Here is a 19033-nt window from a genome sequence, read left to right as displayed (position 1 = left end):
ATGTTTTGGTCACTTTTGAATGCTGGCGGTGCTTTCACTCTAGTGGTAGCATGAGACGGAGTCTACAACACACACAAGTGGCTCAGGTAGTGCAGCTCATCCAGGATGGCACATCAATGCGAGCTGTGGCAAGAAGGTTTGCTGTGTCTGTCAGCGTAGTGTCCAGAGCATGGAGGCGCTACCAGGAGACAGGCCAGTACATCAGGAGACGTGGAGGAGGCCGAAGGAGGGCAACAACCCAGCAGCAGGACAGCTACCTCCGCCTTTGTGCAAGGAGGAGCAGGGGAGCACTGCCAGAGCCCTGCAAAATGACCTCCAGCAGGCCACAAATGTGCATGTGTCTGCTCAAACGGACAGAAACAGACTCCATGAGGGTGGTATGAGGGCCCGACGTCCACAGGTGGGGGTTGTGCTTACAGCCCAACACCGTGCAGGACGTTTGGCATTTGCCAGAGAACACCAAGATTGGCAAATTCGCCACTGGCGCCCTGTGCTCTTCACAGATGAAAGCAGGTTCACACTGAGCACATGTGACAAACGTGACAGAGTCTGGAGACGCTGTGGAGAACGTTCTGCTGCCTGCAACATCCTCCAGCATGACCGGTTTGGCGGTGGGTCAGTCATGGTGTGGGGTGGCATTTCTTTGGGGGGCCGCACAGCCCTCCATGTGCTCGCCAGAGGTAGCCTGACTGCCATTAGGTACCGAGATGAGATCCTCAGACCCCTTGTGAGACCATATGCTGGTGCGGTTGGCCCTGGGTTCCTCCTAATGCAAGACAATGCTAGACCTTATGTAGCTGGAGTGTGTCAGCAGTTCCTGCAAGAGGAAGGCATTGATGCTATGGACTGGCCCGCCCGTTCCCCAGACCTGAATCCAATTGAGCACATCTGGGACATCATGTCTCGCTCCATCCACCAACGCCACGTTGCACCACAGACTGTCCAGGAGTTGGCGGATGCTTTAGTCCAGGTCTGGGAGGAGATCCCTCAGGAGACCATCCGCCACCTCATCAGGAGCATGCCCAGGCGATGTAGGGAGGTCATACAGGCACGTGGAGGCCACACACACTACTGAGCCTCATTTTGACTTGTTTTAAGGACATTACATCAAAGTTGGATCAGCCTGTAGTGTGGTTTTCCACTTTAATTTTGAGGGTGACTCCAAATCCAGACCTCCATGGATTGATAAATTTGATTTCCATTGATAATTTTTGTGTGATTTTGTTGTCAGCACATTCAACTATGTAAAGAAAAAAGTATTTAATAAGATTATTCTATTCATTCAGATCTAGGATGTGTTGTTTAAGTGTTCCCTTTATTTTTTTGAGCAGTGTATTTTGCCCAACTTCAATTTGTCACATTTAAAATTAACACCAAAACTATTTTTAACTTACATGGGAGTTGTCCGTTATCCGTGTTAACTGAAGGTAGACTGACTGCTAGTGCGATGGGCTTCATGTGTTTACACTGAGTTGTATTAAACTTTGTACTGCACTTACTTGATGACTGAAGCAAGAAGCTACTATGAGCAAAATGTTACTTATGGTCCTCATGTCAAACTATGTTATGGTTGGAAATGCTAAGCTTACAGTATCATTCTGCTGTGCTTACAGCGTCTGTTAAACGATCACTAAGGTTTAAGTTACAATTACTCTGTAGTACAACTGTTGCACTCAGTATTTGTTTAATATGGCTCATTGACGAAAATGCAGCCATATAACACCACTGTAAATATCAGTGCCTTTTTAGTCAGTACACAGTAGTCACCATTTTAAAACACTGAGAAATGTCCCCTTGGTTGGAATGAGCTTGTATCACCTTACAGTTTAGTCATTTAGCAGACGCTCTTACCCAGAGCGACTTCCAATTAGTGAATGCATACATTTTTCATACTGGCCCCCCGTGCCAGCAGCGGCACTATATTACAAAGTGAAATTATATTTCACCAATCACCTGTTGAGGTACGGAAGTGTCTAAGTAGCACATTGATTAAAAGGAAATCCAAATGTGTGAAAATGTCTGTTTTTATTGGAAAAGTTAATGTTGCATCGCACCACTTCCATTTTTGTATGTTTTCTCCCTGTTTGCTCCTACTGAACAAATCCCACAATGGTCAGTTCCACTTAACTGTTTGAGAGAATTTAGCTTTTAAGTGCTAACTTTAAATATCCCTTAGTAATGACCTAGTCAATTCTCTTGTGCCTTGATCTTCTTCTCCGGGCACATCTTCTGCAATGTCAGTGTGGCCACCAGGGAAAAGGTAGCCACCAGAGTGAGTATGGTTCTCATGGCTTTGAACCAGCTGGGGTAACCAGGCAGCAGGGTGAGGTCATAGTGCAGGGCCAGGCCCAGCCCCATGATGACCACAAGGGCTCCCTCTGTGATGTTGTCTCTGCAGAGCAGAGCCAGCCAGGCCAGCAGGGAGGGCACCACACTGTTGCCAAGGTTCATCCAGTCGGGCTGGGCAGGGCTCCCCTCAGGCAGGGCAAAGCCCCAGCGGGCCCCACCCAGGAAGGACACGATTGAGGCACCGTAGACCACCTGGGCGTAGGCCACCTCTGGGAGGTAGGACTGGGTCACAGCCATCAGGAGTGGGGCGCCCAGGAATGGAAGGAGGCCGGAGAAGCCGAGGTACAAAGCAGGCTTGGGCGCATTGGCCAGGGCTTTCATGCTGAGGCGCTGTTGGTCCTCCTGTCCACTCCCAGGGGCCGTGGGCACGGGGTGACCCTGGCAAAGCAAAGAGGCAGAGCAGCTCAGGGGCCTGAGGCTCAGAAGCCTGGAGGCAGCTAGTCTCGGGAACAGTAGTGATGTCACCATGGAAACATGTGGAGCCAACAAGGGGTTGGAACTGGTGTAAAAACATTCCCTCTTCACCATGCAGCTGGACCCACAGAGTACCCGCTGCATCCATCGGCAGGATGGACCCTGACAATAAAAACAGTTGCAAAAGCATTTCTCAGTAGGGTTTTACATGATCTGGGCCACTGTGCCTCTATCCTGATACAGAGAACCCAGATGCTCTTGGCTATTTGTTCCAGTTCAATTTGACAAATGATTGACCAATATTATGGCGTCACAGAACTAATGTAATGTTTACTCTTACCACACAGGGATTCAAGTGCCTCTTCAATGCAAATGAGAACATTTTCAACCTAAAAGGAGAAGAGGTGCATGTACATTTTAGAACATAAGGAATGTAAAGCCAGTTTCACATGTGATTGGCATGCGTTAATAAGCATTTCGTAATGCCATATTTTACCAAATCAAGTTGGTTAGCTAGCTAGTTAGCTTTGACCTCTTCAGCATTAGCTAATGCGTTAGCAACCCAAAATAAAATACATGTGTTCTAACAAGAACGTTGCAAATGTTTTTTTTTTTTACGTTTAGAAATATATTCTCAGTTTTTACCCTTGATCTTCACGCGGTGCAGTCCACTAAAAATTTAGCCATAGCAGAGGTGTGTAAGGTCGTTTTCTCGATTCAAAGTGTCTGGCGAAAGTTCGATGTCCACGAGGATCGATTAATAGTGCGCTTGGGAGCTAGTGAGTAGTGTTCAATATCACAAATATGTCGCTAGTATTTTGTTTTTGTACTAGTTAGTGTAAACTGACCATTTTGATGTAACTCTAGTTTGTTCTAAGCTGCATCAACTTTTTTAGTCTACATTTTTTCCTCCCACTCCTGTTCAGTTTGATACACACCCTACAACGCGCCAAAGGTTGCAACATTATTTTAAAGAACTTGAACATACCCCAGTAAGCTGCGCGAACGCGCTCCAAAAACCCAAACAAACACCATAACGCCTCTTCATCTTGAGGCACATTCCAGGAAGAAAGGATTTAAATGCTAATCATCGATGGAATATTAATTCTAAATATATATTTGTAATAATATTTCTTGAACAACATATTGCTTAACATAGCAGGTAGGTTTTGGCATCATCATATCAAACATAGCAAGCTAGCTTAACATGCGAATCCCCGTGTGGGCTAAAGGTAGCCATTTTGAAACCGTCTTGTTCCAACTAAGGTCTGTTTACCTCTATTTGCAGAAATGTGACAGCAATATTATGAACAATTTGAAGTTACTCTGTTGCATAACTATATGTTATGTCTTTAAAATTAGTTTGGGACTGAGTAGTAGTTGTGCAAGCTACTGTAGCTAGCTAACGTTAGCTATTTAGCTAGCTAGCTAGTTGACTTGCTAGCTTGTACTGTAGCTCGCTAACAACTTGGTGAACGTTACAAAAAGTTTACAAGGGAACTAGCTAGCAGTGATCTACGTTTTTGCTTTCTGAATTTGATCAAATAATTTGTCTACTTGTTGTCAAAAATTTAGATAGATCTTGTAGACACGTGTTAAGAAACTAAATTGCTTCAAATCAAAAGTCACTGTTTGAATTGGTGCATCACTGAACGTGTCCTTCACAGCTGACAGTGGCAGCATAGCTTCATCAATGGCTCTCATGCAATTTTACATTGCAATCAGAGTAATAACTTGGTCCACTCAATACACCATGGAAGACATTGGGCAGCAAATCACAGTGCTATACAGGATGTTTATTGATTTGTCTTTAGGAAGCACTGCAGCCTCGGTCATTCATGATGACATGCTGTGGTTCGCAGTACTTAGCTAGCAGTTTAGAACACACACATAGATAGTCACTCACTGTGCCTTATTTAGATTAGGAGCTGAGTGAGAGTGTTCAGGTCTAGAGTATTTTTAGACTGGTATAATATTTGATCAAAGCTTGCAGTTTCGTAAGGGAGACATCTGAGTATGAAATGGCTTTGATTGTGTGTTTTTTTTAGCACCATTCCAACATGCTTGCTTTCAAATTGTGGGTTTACCAAAGATGTTCTGGGAGCACATTTAATCAAATTTGACATGCAGTACCAACTTAGCTATCAAACTCCCAACAGTTCTCAGCCATTAGCGTCACCCACGACTGCCTCTTGAACTACAATCCCGACAGTGTTTTAACATTTAGAAACGTCAGTAATCATCGCTTTGCATACTGGTTTCAAAACATATGGCCCTTATCTTTCATCAGCAAGAAAGAATCCTTCCAATAAAAAAGATACACTTACTGTAGCAGGTTTGCACAGATCCATACAGCTATGGGTGCTTCCATCCAATGAAACTACACTTCTGCTACACTTCCCGAGGTACGCTTAACCACAGGTGTTAGGTGCATTTTGGCACATGTTTTCCATAAAAAAAGTGCTGTAACAGGGAGAATTGGCAGTGTGGGAACACTAAATTTTTTTATATTTCTAGCTGATATGAAAGATAAGGTCCTTATGCTTCCAAAACGGTACCGCAAGCGATGTATGTTAATGTTCAGACCGAGCGTCGGGGATCTTAACAACCCCCCCCCCCCCCCCCCGAACTGAGAGTCATGATCTAGGGCTAGTACACTGAGCTGGAAACTTACTACAGAAACTTGTAGGCTTAATCGATGGCCATTACAACCTTACCGGTGTGCCTGAGATTCAAAAGTATTTGTTGTCAGTTTTTGAACTAATGCTATTTCTGTTCTCTTTTTGCAGGTTTGGTCTGCAGAAGTTGCAGGTTCGGTCTGCAGAAGTGCATGTGAAAGCAACACTACAGGAGGACTGAAAATACTTGGATTAACTGCACAGCACCTGTCCTTTGTGTTGTGAAAAGCTCAGAATCTTCAACAAAATTATTACATTGACAAATATCTGTGACATTCTCCATATGTTCCTACGGTTTTTTTTTGCTTTGAAGGAAGATATTTGTGTTTGAATTTCAGAGGTTCCCTCATTTATGGAAAAGCATATTTTTGTATTTCGACAAAGGAGTCCCAGGTGTGTTGTGACACACAGGACACTGCTTGTAAGAGATTGCTGTTATATCGTCTAAAAGCTCACTCATCTATGAAATCGGAACTATTGCACTCTCCTCCTGCAACCACACAACCACGGATAATTCTACCGGCAGTTAACAGATACAAATATAAGAAGACGGATGAAGAAAGCTACAGATCTAACCAGCCATTTAGACACCATTGTCTTTAGCATGCATTGAAAAACAGCATTAAAATGCATTGTTCTGCAGTAGCAAAACTTCACTGACCACGATTGAAGATGTCAGAAATGTAACTGTCGATTCTACTCCCTTACTGTCATGTGACTTTAATACTAGACACCTTTTTTTCCTTCAAAACTGGACAGCCTTTTCACCAGTTTAATGAGGTGAGCTGTGGTTTTCAGTGACCATTGGAATAAAAATACTTTCTCTGAATCAATTTCTTTTCTACATGTGTTTGGGTAGAGCTTAAAATGACTTGGTAAAAGGTGAGTCTAGGTCTAAGAGCTGGCACTCATAGTGGCAGGAGAAGAGCTAGAACCTCCTTCCACCCCTCTTCTGATGTCATTGTGGAACTGTCCTGTTCACACTGACAGGGATCGATGCCCCAGAGCTTCAAATCTCACCAGACAACCTGCACCTGCCTCTCCCATTGGACAATTCACCTTCCAATCTACTGAGCCCGCCAATCAGAACCTTCAGTTTCCCTGACAAAGAATCCTACCTGCTTCAGTAGAGTGATCAGGACGAATTGTGGGGTAACGGGGCTCCCAAAAAACTGTCACACACAACTTCCCCAGCTCAAACCACGTGTTAAAATCGTTTGAGAAGTCCACAGCCATCAAATCACCTCCTGGGTAACTGTAGCCTTGAATCAACCCCAGGCCTCTGGATCACCATTCCAGATAATCTCAGAACCCTGTGACCCGTCTCCCACCGCTTCACCCTGGACGACAGGGTCTGCGTCTGGGGAAAGGGGCTGTCCTGGAGGAGGAGGGCTCGGCAGTGGGGTGCTGCTCTCCATCACACACTCTGAGTCTAAGACCAGTGGTGTGTCTGAGCGGGCCAGAGGGAACAAGCCCACAGAGGAGGGAGAGACCGAGAGGAGGAGGAGAGGACTTCAGAGCCAAAGACTCTGGGGTAATAATGATACGTCTTATGTAACAATGTGTTGTTTCTTTTGTCCCAAAGTCAAAGATTTTTCATTCATTTTTCTCTGGCAGATCTTTGCCATGAGGTTTGATGCCTCGATCCACTGACCTGAGACACTGGACCTAAATGGCGCAGCATGACTTTGTCCCTGCCTGGCTAAACTTCGCCACGCCCCAGCCTGCCAAGGTGAGCTCCTGTGTGTGTGTACGTGCGGGCGTGCAGCCAGGGGCAGGCCGATCGGGGGCAGACTGACTGCCATCAGCACAGGGTTCAGGAAAGATACTGTGTGTACTCAGGGGAAACAGACAGGAGAAACGCAAGTAAGTGGAATTGAATGAGTGAATACTGTGTACCAGAGATATTTGTTCCTCAACGAGTGGCTATCTTCCAGGCTCTGATAGAAATGTGTTTTCTTAGTGTGGTAAGTGAAAGCAGTAGAAAAGGAAAGATAAATGGGCAGGAGAGCTTGTTGTGGTGTGATCTTGCTCTTGGAACTACTAGACACAGGGTTGAGATTCAGCTCTGTAGCAAATGAGATCAGTGTTTCTATACTCTCAGCAAGAGCTTGGAGTAGTCAGGGTGTAGCCTATACCAGGTGACTTTCAGGGTGTACCAGCCAAATTACTTGTCTGTGGTGTGGACAGACCTCAACCTTGGTCAGTGGCAGTCCAGTAAGATCAATCTGATAGTGGTGACTAATGGACTACACAAAGTTATTACATAAATACCAAACCTAAGCTGCAGAATGTCTACATTACTGTATATTACATAGATATGTGTATTATGTTTCTGTGTGATATTCTTCTGCTAATGAAATCAGATAAAATGTGAAGAGTTTGGTGTGGGAGAAGGATTCCTGTTTCCCACTCCTGAAAGTGTGTGTGTGTGTGGAGATACTAGAGGACTAGGGGTATTATCTGGGAGCAGATGATTTCACTTCACTTACTTTTTTTGTGTCCAGTCCCCTGCAGCCAGCCTCGAGAAGCATGGCAACCCCCATCACCACCGGGACAGCCGTGCTGCTGTGAGCCGCCGCCGACACAACTCCTCCGATGGCTTCTTCAACAACGGGCCCCTACACGCCCCCGCAGGTAACCCCGATGATCCTAACCCCCTGCACACACCCAAAAAGTATGTTGACAGCTCGCTTGAAAGAGCAGTGTTTGTTTTGTGTTCCATGGTATTAAACTGTCTATGTTCCTGTCTGTGTCTGTAGGTGATGGGGGGCAGCAGCCTTCTCTCCTAAGGCATGACTCTGTGGACTCTGGGGTGGCAAAGGGGGGGCATGGTGGCCTGGCGGGGGTGCCCTGCTGGAAGGAGGCTCCTCCCACCTGGCACGGGGCACCACGGGGGGCGCAGGACGGACACCACCACCCGGGGCGCCACCCCAAACGCACCGGGCCCGGAGGAGGAGACAGGGACAGGCAGGGGGGGCACCGGCAGCGCAACGGCAACTTCCATCCCCGCAAGGGCACCCCCGGGACCCCCTACCAGGACAAGTTCCCCAACGAGGAACGCAGCAGGGATGACAAGCTGAAGTTTGTGGAAGAGGACTTTGTGAGTAATAATCTCATTCTCGAACCCCTCTGGACAGCTTCTTTACACATTTTAAGCAAAGTTAGCAAAGACATTTAAAGAGCTACATGTAGAATTTTTGCATTGTAATTTCAGAAAAAGTCCATAATATATCTGCAGTAATAGTTGAATGATAGTGTTTCACAATATTTTCACAATAAAATCATATTATGATAATGCAGCCTTCCTATTTGACAAGAAAAGACGGTCTTCTGTTGTCAAATGGGAAAACTGCACCCTCCCTCTCTTCCATCAGTGTCACTCAGAGGCGTGGTCATCTCCTCATGAGCAGAATCAACAATGGCAGTAGAAACCGCTCTGACATTACGTGGTTGCTAAAATAAAAAATGTTGTGCTTCATTTCAATTTATGTGCAAAGCAAGCAATGTATAGTGTAGGGCAGGGGTGTTCAACCGAGAAAATAAATATATATATATATACAGTGGGGGAAAAAATTATTTAGTCAGCCACCAATTGTGCAAGTTCTCCCACTTAAAAAGATGAGAGAGGCCTGTAATTTTCATCATAGGTACACGTCAACTATGACAGACAAATTGAGAAAAGAAAATCAAGAAAATCACATTGTAGGATTTTTAATGAATTTATTTGCAAATTATGGTGGAAAATATGTATTTGGTCACCTACAAACAAGCAAGATTTCTGGCTCTCACAGACCTGTAACTTCTTTAAGAGGCTCCTCTGTCCTCCACTCGTTACCTGTATTAATGGCACCTGTTTGAACTTGTTATCAGTATAAAAGACACCTGTCCACAACCTCAAACAGTCACACTCTAAACTCCACTATGGCCAAGACCAAAGAGCTGTCAAAGGACACCAGAAACAAAATTGTAGACCTGCACCAGGCTGGGAAGACTGAATCTGCAATAGGTAAGCAGCTTGGTTTGAAGAAATCAACTGTGGGAGCAATTATTAGGAAATGGAAGACATACAAGACCACTGATAATCTCCCTCGATCTGGGGCTCCACGCAAGATCTCACCCCGTGGGGTCAAAATGATCACAAGAACGGTGAGCAAAAATCCCAGAACCACACGGGGGGACCTAGTGAATGACCTGCAGAGAGCTGGGACCAAAGTAACAAAGCCTACCATCAGTAACACACTACGCCGCCAGGGACTCAAATCCTGCAGTGCCAGACGTGTCCCCCTGCTTAAGCCAGTACATGTCCAGGCCCGTCTGAAGTTTGCTAGAGTGGATTTGGATGATCCAGAAGAGGATTGGGAGAATGTCATATGGTCAGATGAAACCAAAATAGAACTTTTTGGTAAAAACTCAACTCGTCGTGTTTGGAGGACAAAGAATGCTGAGTTGCATCCAAAGAACACCATACCTACTGTGAAGCATGGGGGTGGAAACATCATGGTTTGGGGCTGTTTTTCTGCAAAGGGACCAGGACGACTGATCCGTGTAAAGGAAAGAATGAATGGGGCCATGTATCGTGAGATTTTGAGTGAAAACCTCCTTCCATCAGCAAGGGCATTGAAGATGAAACGTGGCTGGGTCTTTCAGCATGACAATGATCCCAAACACACCGCCCGGGCAACGAAGGAGTGGCTTCGTAAGAAGCATTTCAAGGTCCTGGAGTGGCCTAGCCAGTCTCTAGATCTCAACCCCATAGAAAATCTTTGGAGGGAGTTGAAAGTCTGTGTTAACCAGCGACAGCCCCAAAGCAACAGTGTGTGAAAACCTTGTGAAGACTTACAGAAAACGTTTGACCTGTGTCATTGCCAACAAAGGGTATATAACAAAGTATTGAGAAACTTTTGTTATTGACCAAATACTTATTTTCCACCATAATCTGCAAATAAATTCATTAAAAATCCTACAATGTGATTTTCTGGGGGTTTTTTTCCTCATTTTGTCTGTCATAGTTGACGTGTACCTATGATGAAAATTACAGGCCTCTCTCATCTTTTTAAGTGGGAGAACTTGCACAATTGGTGGCTGACTAAATACTTTTTTCCCCCACTGTATATATACACTACTGTTCAAAAGTTTGAGGTCACTTAGAAATTTCCTTGTTTTCGAAAGAAAAGCAATTTTTTTGTCCTTTAAAATAACATCAAATTGATCAGAAATACAGTGTAGACATTGTTAATGTTGTAAATGGCTATTGTAGCTTGAAACGGCTGATTTTTAATGGAATATCTACATAGGCCCATTATCAGCAACCATCAGTCCTGTGTTCCAATAGCACGTTGTGTTTGCTAATCCAAGTTTATCATTTTAAAAGGCTAATTGATCATTAGAAAACCATTTTGCAATTATGTTAGCACAGCTGAAAACTGTTGTGCTGATTAAAGAAGCAATAAAACTGGCCTTCTTGAGACTAGTTGAGTATCTGGAGCCTCAGCAATTGTGGGTTCGATTACAGGATCAAAATGGCCAGAAACAAATAACTTTCTTCTGAAACTCGTCAGTCTATTCTTGTTCTGAGAAATGAAGGCTATTCCATGCGAGAAATTACCAAGAAACTGAAGATCTCGTACAACGCTGTGTACTACTCCCTTCACAGAACAGCGCAAACTGGCTCTAACCAGAATATAAATAGAAGTGGGAGGCCCCGGTGCACAACTGAGCAAGAGGACAAATACATTGGAGTGTCTAGTTTGGGAAACAGGCGCCTAACAGGTCCTCAACTGGCAGCTTCATTAAATAGTACCTGCAAAACAACAGTCTCAACGTCAACAGTGAAGAGGCGACTGGGATGCTGACCTTCTAGGCAGAGTTGCAAAGAAAAAGCCATATCTCAGACTGCCCATCTTAATCTTTTATTTTTATTGGCCAGTCTGAGATATGTCTTTTTCTTTGTATCTAAATCTCTGTGAAAAATATTTTCAATAACCAAAAATATCGTATTTTCAGCTGTTTGAAGCTGGTGTGCAAAACCGAAAGTAAAAAGACGCGCAAGTGAAACTTAAGGAGGGGGCAGGGAAGGGAATTGGGAATAAAGCCAGGAGTGGAAAGAGTTGTTTGAATTCAGGCTAAGTGTTGTTGCAATTCACCTAGTTTCCAAGAAGGGGCTGCATTTCACATGTTACCCCTTTAAGGGCTTGAGTTATTGTGTGTGCCGTATGTCACATCAGTCTAATCAAATGTTATTTGTCACACGCTTCGTAAACAACAGGTGTAGGCTAACAGTGATATGCTCACTTACGGGTCCTTTTCCAACAATGCAGAGTTAAAGATCAAATAAAAATAGAAAGACTGACACCACGAGGAATAAATACACAGTGAATAACAAGTAACGAGTAAAAATAACATAGCTATATAGAGGGAGTACCAGTACCGAGTAGATGTGCAGAGGTACGAGGTAATTGCGGTAGCTATGTACATATAGGTAGGGGGTAAAGTGACTAGGCAACAGGATAGATCATAGACTGAGATGTAGCAGAAGCGTATGTGGAGCAGTACAGTGCATTCGGAAAGTATTCAGACCCATTGACTTTTTCCACATTTTTTATCTTTAATAAATTTGCAAACATTTCTAAAAACCTGTTTTCGCTTAGTCATTATGGGGTATTGTGTGTAGATTGATGAGGAACATTTTTTATTTAATCCAATTGAATAAGGATGTAACGTAACAAAATGTGGAAAAAGTCAAGGGGTCTGAATACTTTCCGAATGCACTGTAGCAGCAGCATCCAGTGCCTTCAGAAAGTATTCACACCCCTTAACTTTTTCCACATTTTGTTGTTACAGCCTGAATTTAAAATAGATTCAATTGAGATTTTGTGTCACTGGCTTACACACAATACCCCATAATGTCAAAGTGCAATTATGTTTTTACAAATTAATTAAAAATGAAAGGCTGAAATGTCTTGAGTCAGTAAGTATTCAACCCATTTGTTATGGCAAGCCTAAATAAGTTCAGGAGTAAATATGTGCTTAACAAGTCACATAATAAGTTGCCTGGACTCACTCTGTGTACAATTATGGTGTTTAACATGATTTTTGAATGACTACCTCATCTCTGTACCCCACACATACAATTATCTTTAAGGTCCCTCAGTCGAGCAGTGAATTTCAAACAGACTCAACCACAAAGACCAGGGAGGTTTTCCAATGTTTCGCAAAGAAGGGCACCTATTGGTAAATGGGTAAAAAAAAGCAGGAAAAAAAGCAGACATTGAATAACCCTTTGAGCATGGGGAAGTTATTAATTACACTTTGGATGATGTATCAATACACCCAGTCACTACAAAGATACAGGCGTCCTTTCTTACTCAGAAAAGGCCAATGGTGACTTTAAAACAGTTAGAGAGTTTAATGGCTGTGATAGGAGAAAACTGTGGATGGATCAACAACATTGTAGTTACTCCACAATACTAACCTAAATGACAGTGAAAAGAAGGACGCTTGTACAGAATAAAAATATTCCAAAACATCCATCCTGTTTGCAATAAGGTACTAAAGTAAAAATGTGGCAAAGAAATTAACTTCATGTCCTGAATATAAAGTGTTTATGTTTGGGACAAATCCAACAGATCACTTAATACCACTTCATATTTTCAAGCATGGTGCTGGCTGCATCATGTTATGGGTATGCTTGTCATCGGCAAGGACTAGGGAGTTCTTTAGGATAAAAAGAAACGGAATAGAGCTAAGCACAGGCAAAATCCTAGAGGAAAATCTGGTTGTCTGCTTTCCAACAGACACTGGGAGTCAAATTCACCTTTCAGCAGGACAATAACCTAAAACACAAGGCACAAGGTCTTGCTTAGCAAGATGAAATTGAATGTTCTTGAGTGGCCTAGTTACAGTTTTGACTTAAATCGGCTTGAAAATCTATGGCAAGACTTGAAAATGGCTGTCTAGCAATGATCAACAACCAACTTGACAGAGCTTGAAGAATTTTTTAAAGAATAATGTGCAAATATTGTACAATCCAGGTGTGCAAAGCTCTTAGAGACTTACCCAGAAAGACTCACAGCTGTAATCGCTGCCAAAGGTAATTCTAACATGTATTGACTCGGGTGTGAATACTTAAGTAAATGAGATATTTCTGTATTTCATTTTCAATAAATGTGCTAAAATTTCTACCAACTTGTTTTCACTTTGTCATTATGGGGTATTGTGTGTTTGTAGATGGGTGACAAAAAAATTGAATGAATTCAGGCTGTAAAACAAAAGAATGTGGAATAAGTCAAGAGGTATGAATATTTTCTGAAGGCACTGTATATGTGGTTAGTGTGAAAGTGTGTGTGTGGTGTCAGTATGCATGTGTGTGCATGGTGTATGTGTGAGTGTGTGGGTAGAGTCCAGTGTGTGTGCATAGAAGTCGGTACAAGATAATTAGTTTAAAAAAGGGTCAATGGGCATAGTGGCATTAAAATGTCTGGATTGGTACAGGTAAACATAAAACATAATGGCAAATATACAGTATATACAAACTTTAATATAATGAATAATAACAAATAATGTAAATGTTTTTTCTACCAGCCCTTCCTTAACCCTGAAACAACTGGAAAGTCTGGGAACCAGATGAGGCCAGTGGCTCCTCACGCTGGAGTATGGGGTAATCACTAATTTATTGATTTCGACATTAGAAAGTTGACATCAGTAACATCTTCACAAAGTTCAGACCACTCCCTTGTCTCCATGTCGTTACCCTCCTCTAACAAGTTGTTGGGTCCCTTATCTCCAGAGAACCCTCCTAGTGGCAAGCAGATGGTGTCTAAGATGCTGGTGATCAAGAAAGTGTCCAAGGAGGACACAGGATGCACTGCGTTCTCTGCCAGCTTCGCCAGCTCCGGAACCCCGCCCATCAACAGCAGCAAAGCCCTGCCCACCATTGCCAGCTCCACCCACTCTGTCTACAAGAACCTGGTGCCCAAGCCTGCCCTGGTGACCACCAAGCCCCACCAGTGGAAGCCGAGTGGGAGAGACTCCACCAAGCCTGGCCTCCACCTGTCAGGACGAGACTCTGTCTTCACCAGTCCTGTGTCTGCAGCCAAACCCTATGCCTCTGCCACCGCCACCCAGCTACAAAGCCACAACACCCCCAAAGAGGTGAGGGCAGCGCTGCTGACACCTAACACACGTCAAAGGGTTCACAGAGTGCATTCGGAAAGTATTCAGAAAATTTCACTTTTCCACATTTTGTTACGTTACAGCCTTATTCTAAAATTGATTAAATTGTTTTTTCCCCTCATCAATCTACACACAATACCCCATAATGACAAATCAAAAACAGGTTTTTAGAATGTTTAGCAAATGTATTAAAAATGTCCACTCAAGGACATTGAGACTTGTCTTGGCTGTGTGCTTAGGGTCGTTGTCCTGTTGGAAGGTGAACCTTTGCCCCGGTCTGAGGTCCTGAGCGCTCTGGAGCAGGTTTTCATCAAGGATCTCTCTGTACTTTGCGCCGTTCATCTTTCCCTCGATCCTGACTAGTCTCCCAGTCCCTGCTGCTGAAAACCATCCCCACACCTTGATGCTGCCACCACCATGCTTCACCGTAGGGATGGTACCAGGTTTCCTCCCGATGTGACGCTTGGCATTCAGGCCAAAGAGTTCAATCTTGGTTTCATCAGACCAGAGAATCTTGTTTCACTTGGTCTGAGAGTCCTTTAGGTGCTTTTTGGCAAACTCCAAGCGGGCTGTAATGTGCCTTTTACTGAGGAGTGGCTTCCGTCTGGCCACTCTACATTTACATTTACATTTTTGTCATTTAGCAGACACTCTTATCCAGAGTGACTTACAGTACTGAGTTCATACATTTTCATACTTTTTTCGTACCGGTCCCCCGTGGGAATCAAACCCACAACCCTGGCATTGCAAGCGCCATGCTCTACCAACTGATCCACACGGAATCTTTACCATAAAGGCCTTATTGATGGAGTGCTGCAGAGATGGTTGTCCTTCTGGAAGGTTCTCCCATCTCCACAGAGGAACTATAGAGCTCTGTCAGAGTGATCATCGGGTTCTTGGTCACCTCCCTTACCAAGGCCCTTCTCCCCCGATTGCTCCGTTTGGCCGGGCGGCCAGCTCTAGGAAGAGTCTTGGTGGTTCCAAACTTCTTCCATTTAAGAATGATGGAAGCTACTGTGTTCTTGGGAACCTTCAATGCTGCAGAAATGTTTTGGCACCCTTCCCCAGATCTGTGCCTCAACACAATCCTGTGTCGGAACTTCATGGACAATTCCTTCGACCTCATGGCTTGGTTTTTGCTCTGACATGCACTGTCAACTGTGGGTCCTTATATAGACAAGTGTGTGCCTTTCCAAATCATTTCCAATCAATTGAATTTACCACAGGTGGACTCCATTCAAGTTGTAGAATCATCTTAAGGGATGAGCAATGGAAACAGGATGCACCTGAGCTCAATTTCGAGCATTCTCTTCTCTCTCTCTCTCTCTACCTCTGTGTTTTCTAGCAGCATCCCTCCAGTACGACTCCTCCCATAGACATTGGCCCATCGTCGCGGCTGAAGCTGATGCGGCGCGGACCAGACCGGAAGAGTGACATCCTGCGGACGCTGAAGGACGAGTGCACTGGAAACCTGACCTCCAGCAGCAGCAGCTCTGGGACTCCTGTACAGGTACATAACACCCCTAGAAAATGTCCAAAACATCCAAAATCTTAATTTTAAACCAATTGAAAGTAAATTCACGGGCTGACTGAGGAAAATGAATTAGAGGCTCGGAACGTTACATGGTTCAGTTCATTTGTAAGCAGAAGTGTCCTGTTTTATTAAGGTGTCTTTTCTTTGGTGTGAATGACTCCTCAGGGCGAGAGCAGCACCCCAGAGCCCAAAGCCTACAGCCAGGGATTCTGCCATGAGAATGGCCTGTCTCACTCCCACTCTCTCAGCAATTCAGACACTGATCACCTGTCCAGCTCCCTGGAGGCAGAACACAGGTAGGACTGACACACACACACACACACACACACACACACACACACACACACACACACACACACACACACACACCATTAGTCTACTAAGCAGTGTTTGCTGTTTCCTTGCAGGTTACTGAAGGCCATGGGCTGGCAGGAATACCCAGAAAATGATGACAGCTTCCTGCCCCTGACAGAGGATGAGCTCAGAGAGTTCCAGACTAAAACTGAACAGGTACGAGTTTGACACACTTACAATATCTTCAATATGTTATGTGCATCTTCAATAACAGACTGTTATAAACTTCATAGGAAGTGGCATGTGGTTGAATAGAATGAAAACAGGGTGTTTAGGTAACCCAAGCCCCGTTTATACCTGGTGCTAACATGCGTCCTTTGTCCTGATTTTGTCCACATTCTGATTGTGCCAACATTTTTAGATGGGTGTAGAGTAGCCAATCAAAAGACATCGTGAACTGATTGTAATCAGATCTTTCTGACTACCCTCCGGAGGTAGTCAGGCACGCAATATATCTGGATATCTTACAAGTGTAAAAAGATCTGGATGGTGAAACCATTTGATTCATCATTATAGTGCCCAGTAAAATGATTAACAAGATAAACTCAAGGCATCAATAATTGTCTAAGCATGATATATAAATTATTACTTTGAAACAATCTCTCAAATACTTTTTATACATGGAGTGAGCAGGAAATCTGGTCACAATGTGAACACAGTGGACCGATAAGACACATTTTAATACCATGTGTAAACGTGACAGAACTTGATCAGATAGTGAAAACCACATGTTAGCGCAAGGTGTAAAAAAGGCTCCTGTGTATGTGTTGTAGCCAACACTCCCATGCTGTATGGAAGAGTTGTCTAAAGCACATAGGATGGGACCAGGCTAGTGTCTAGGTTCTTGTTTTGACTCGGGTGGTTCTTGGTCTTCTCAGATGAAGAGGAACGGGGTCCTCCCCCGGGGTGCACGAGGTGTCACCCTCCACTTCACCACCTGGAGGTGTGTGGCCGAGGCCCACCTAGAAGAGGACGAGGGCTCAGAGTCTGAAACCAGCAGCAGCAGCCAGACCTCAGACGATGATGACGTTGGCGACTGCATCAAAACCTGACAAAGTGGCTTTACGAAACAAACCCAACACACACACCCCCCTCTCGTCTTTGTTTTCAGAACACCTATTTCGACTTGATCTTGCACAAGCTAAAACCAATCACATCCTAGTGGAGGGGAAAGTTTCTGCTTCGCCATGCAGATGTCTTTTTCCCTGCGTTGCCTCCTTCACTGCACCTCCTCCCCACTTCCCTTCTTCCTCGCTTTGTGGAACTGAGTGTTTGTCAAGAAAAGGGCAATGCACATCCGATTCTGCTTTAAACAGACTAACTCATCTCAGTGATGCTGACGACATTAAAGATATTAATAAAATTGGTTCCTGACATGGTGAGATGTTTCAATACGGATCCGGCCTTGCTTGATGTTATGTGTTCTGATTGTTGTTTCAATGAACAAGTTGTTGGATTGTGTTAATGGTCAATCGCATCACATGGTTTCAGTCACCATAGATATACCAACCCTTTCTTCAATACAGTGTTAACCATGCTGGGTGGTCTCGCTGCTTACAGTACACAAACCTACCAGGGGTCAAATCTGACCCAATGCCTGTGACACTCCTCTTTCCCAGTTTCTCTCCTGTCCCATAAATCAAATATGAAAAATGGAACAAACCATGCAGACTGCGATTACCACTAAGACAGATTAACGACTCTATTCACTATCGCAGAAGCGTTACAGATTGCGCACTAGAAATGTAAAGGTATTTTCTGATTGAGCTGTCATTCAACGTTTACCGTGAATGCAGTCTGCTAACGAGGGAACATTGCCTTTAAATGTCAAATCACGCTGTAACGCTGAATTTTCCTACATCTTCCACCTCTGTTCCCTCTCAGCAAAGTGTTTCTCACCAACCCAGTCATCTGATAATGAGTGAATTCAACAGGGCTGGCCACTGAGCAAGGATATCTATTCCATAGAAAGAAGTAGCCTTGGCTTGTGCGAGCCGGAACGGCTCATATGAGCAGGAGCCTTTCTCCTGTTTCTGTAGCGTGAGGCAGCTTGATGTACAAGTACACCCCCTGGACAGGACAGGTCCTATCGCTGAGCCTTACCCACAATGTATCTCCTTAATGCTGAGTGCCAAGCGAAGGCGCATCTAATTCATAGGCATACATAAATTCAATGTTATTACATTGATCACTGAGAGGAGGAACTGGGGCATTTGTTTAAACTGTTTCAAGAGGTAGATAACTTCCTACCCAATTCCCATTTTAAGTTTCTTTACAATTCAAACAAAGATTATTAATTGATCAATTAGGTACTCTTTATTAATTATCTGGTACTAAATATTACAAATATGAAAAGCAGCACAACCAGGTACACCATAGGAACATGACATAAATGTATTTACAACTTCATCTGCATTAGAAGGATGTGATGACATCAGGCAGTCGCCGGGGCTTCACTGGCTGCAGGGGGGAAAATAAAAAATAATCATAACACTGAATTCACTGACAATGACTTTGTCATTGCAATCAC

At 44.0% G+C, this 19033-nt stretch overlaps 2 protein-coding genes across 3 annotated transcripts; one reads left to right on the top strand and one right to left on the bottom strand.

The window, feature by feature from the left end:
* Positions 1 to 2006: 2006 nt before the first annotated feature.
* LOC311147080 (transmembrane protein 69-like) lies at positions 2007 to 3485 on the bottom strand. The gene is made up of 3 exons (XM_084183705.1): positions 3409 to 3485; positions 3104 to 3152; positions 2007 to 2925 (listed from the first exon to the last, which is right to left on the bottom strand). Exons 2-3 carry the CDS (start codon positions 3143 to 3145, stop codon positions 2188 to 2190), a joined length of 780 nt encoding a protein of 259 aa, XP_084039831.1. The 5' UTR covers positions 3146 to 3152; positions 3409 to 3485; the 3' UTR covers positions 2007 to 2187.
* Positions 3486 to 3837: 352 nt separating this feature from the next.
* Positions 3838 to 17895, top strand: LOC311147079 (vasculin-like protein 1). Of its 2 annotated transcripts, none has more exons than XM_084183704.1 (11): positions 3838 to 3925; positions 5553 to 6975; positions 7059 to 7173; positions 7949 to 8078; positions 8204 to 8544; positions 14025 to 14100; positions 14230 to 14594; positions 15964 to 16125; positions 16315 to 16445; positions 16557 to 16659; positions 17382 to 17895. In XM_084183704.1, exons 3-11 carry the CDS (start codon positions 7114 to 7116, stop codon positions 17553 to 17555), a joined length of 1542 nt encoding a protein of 513 aa, XP_084039830.1. In that variant the 5' UTR covers positions 3838 to 3925; positions 5553 to 6975; positions 7059 to 7113; the 3' UTR covers positions 17556 to 17895. The 2 variants fall into 2 exon arrangements, with proteins under 2 accessions (XP_084039830.1, XP_084039829.1); XM_084183703.1 differs by having other exon boundaries at positions 15961 to 16125.
* The last annotated feature ends 1138 nt before the right edge of the window (positions 17896 to 19033 follow it).

This window comes from Coregonus lavaretus, assembly GCF_964263955.1.
Source record: "Coregonus lavaretus genome assembly, chromosome: 19".
NCBI classification, from domain to species: Eukaryota; Metazoa; Chordata; class Actinopteri; order Salmoniformes; family Salmonidae; genus Coregonus; species Coregonus lavaretus.
This window is presented reverse-complemented; position numbering and strand designations above follow the sequence as displayed.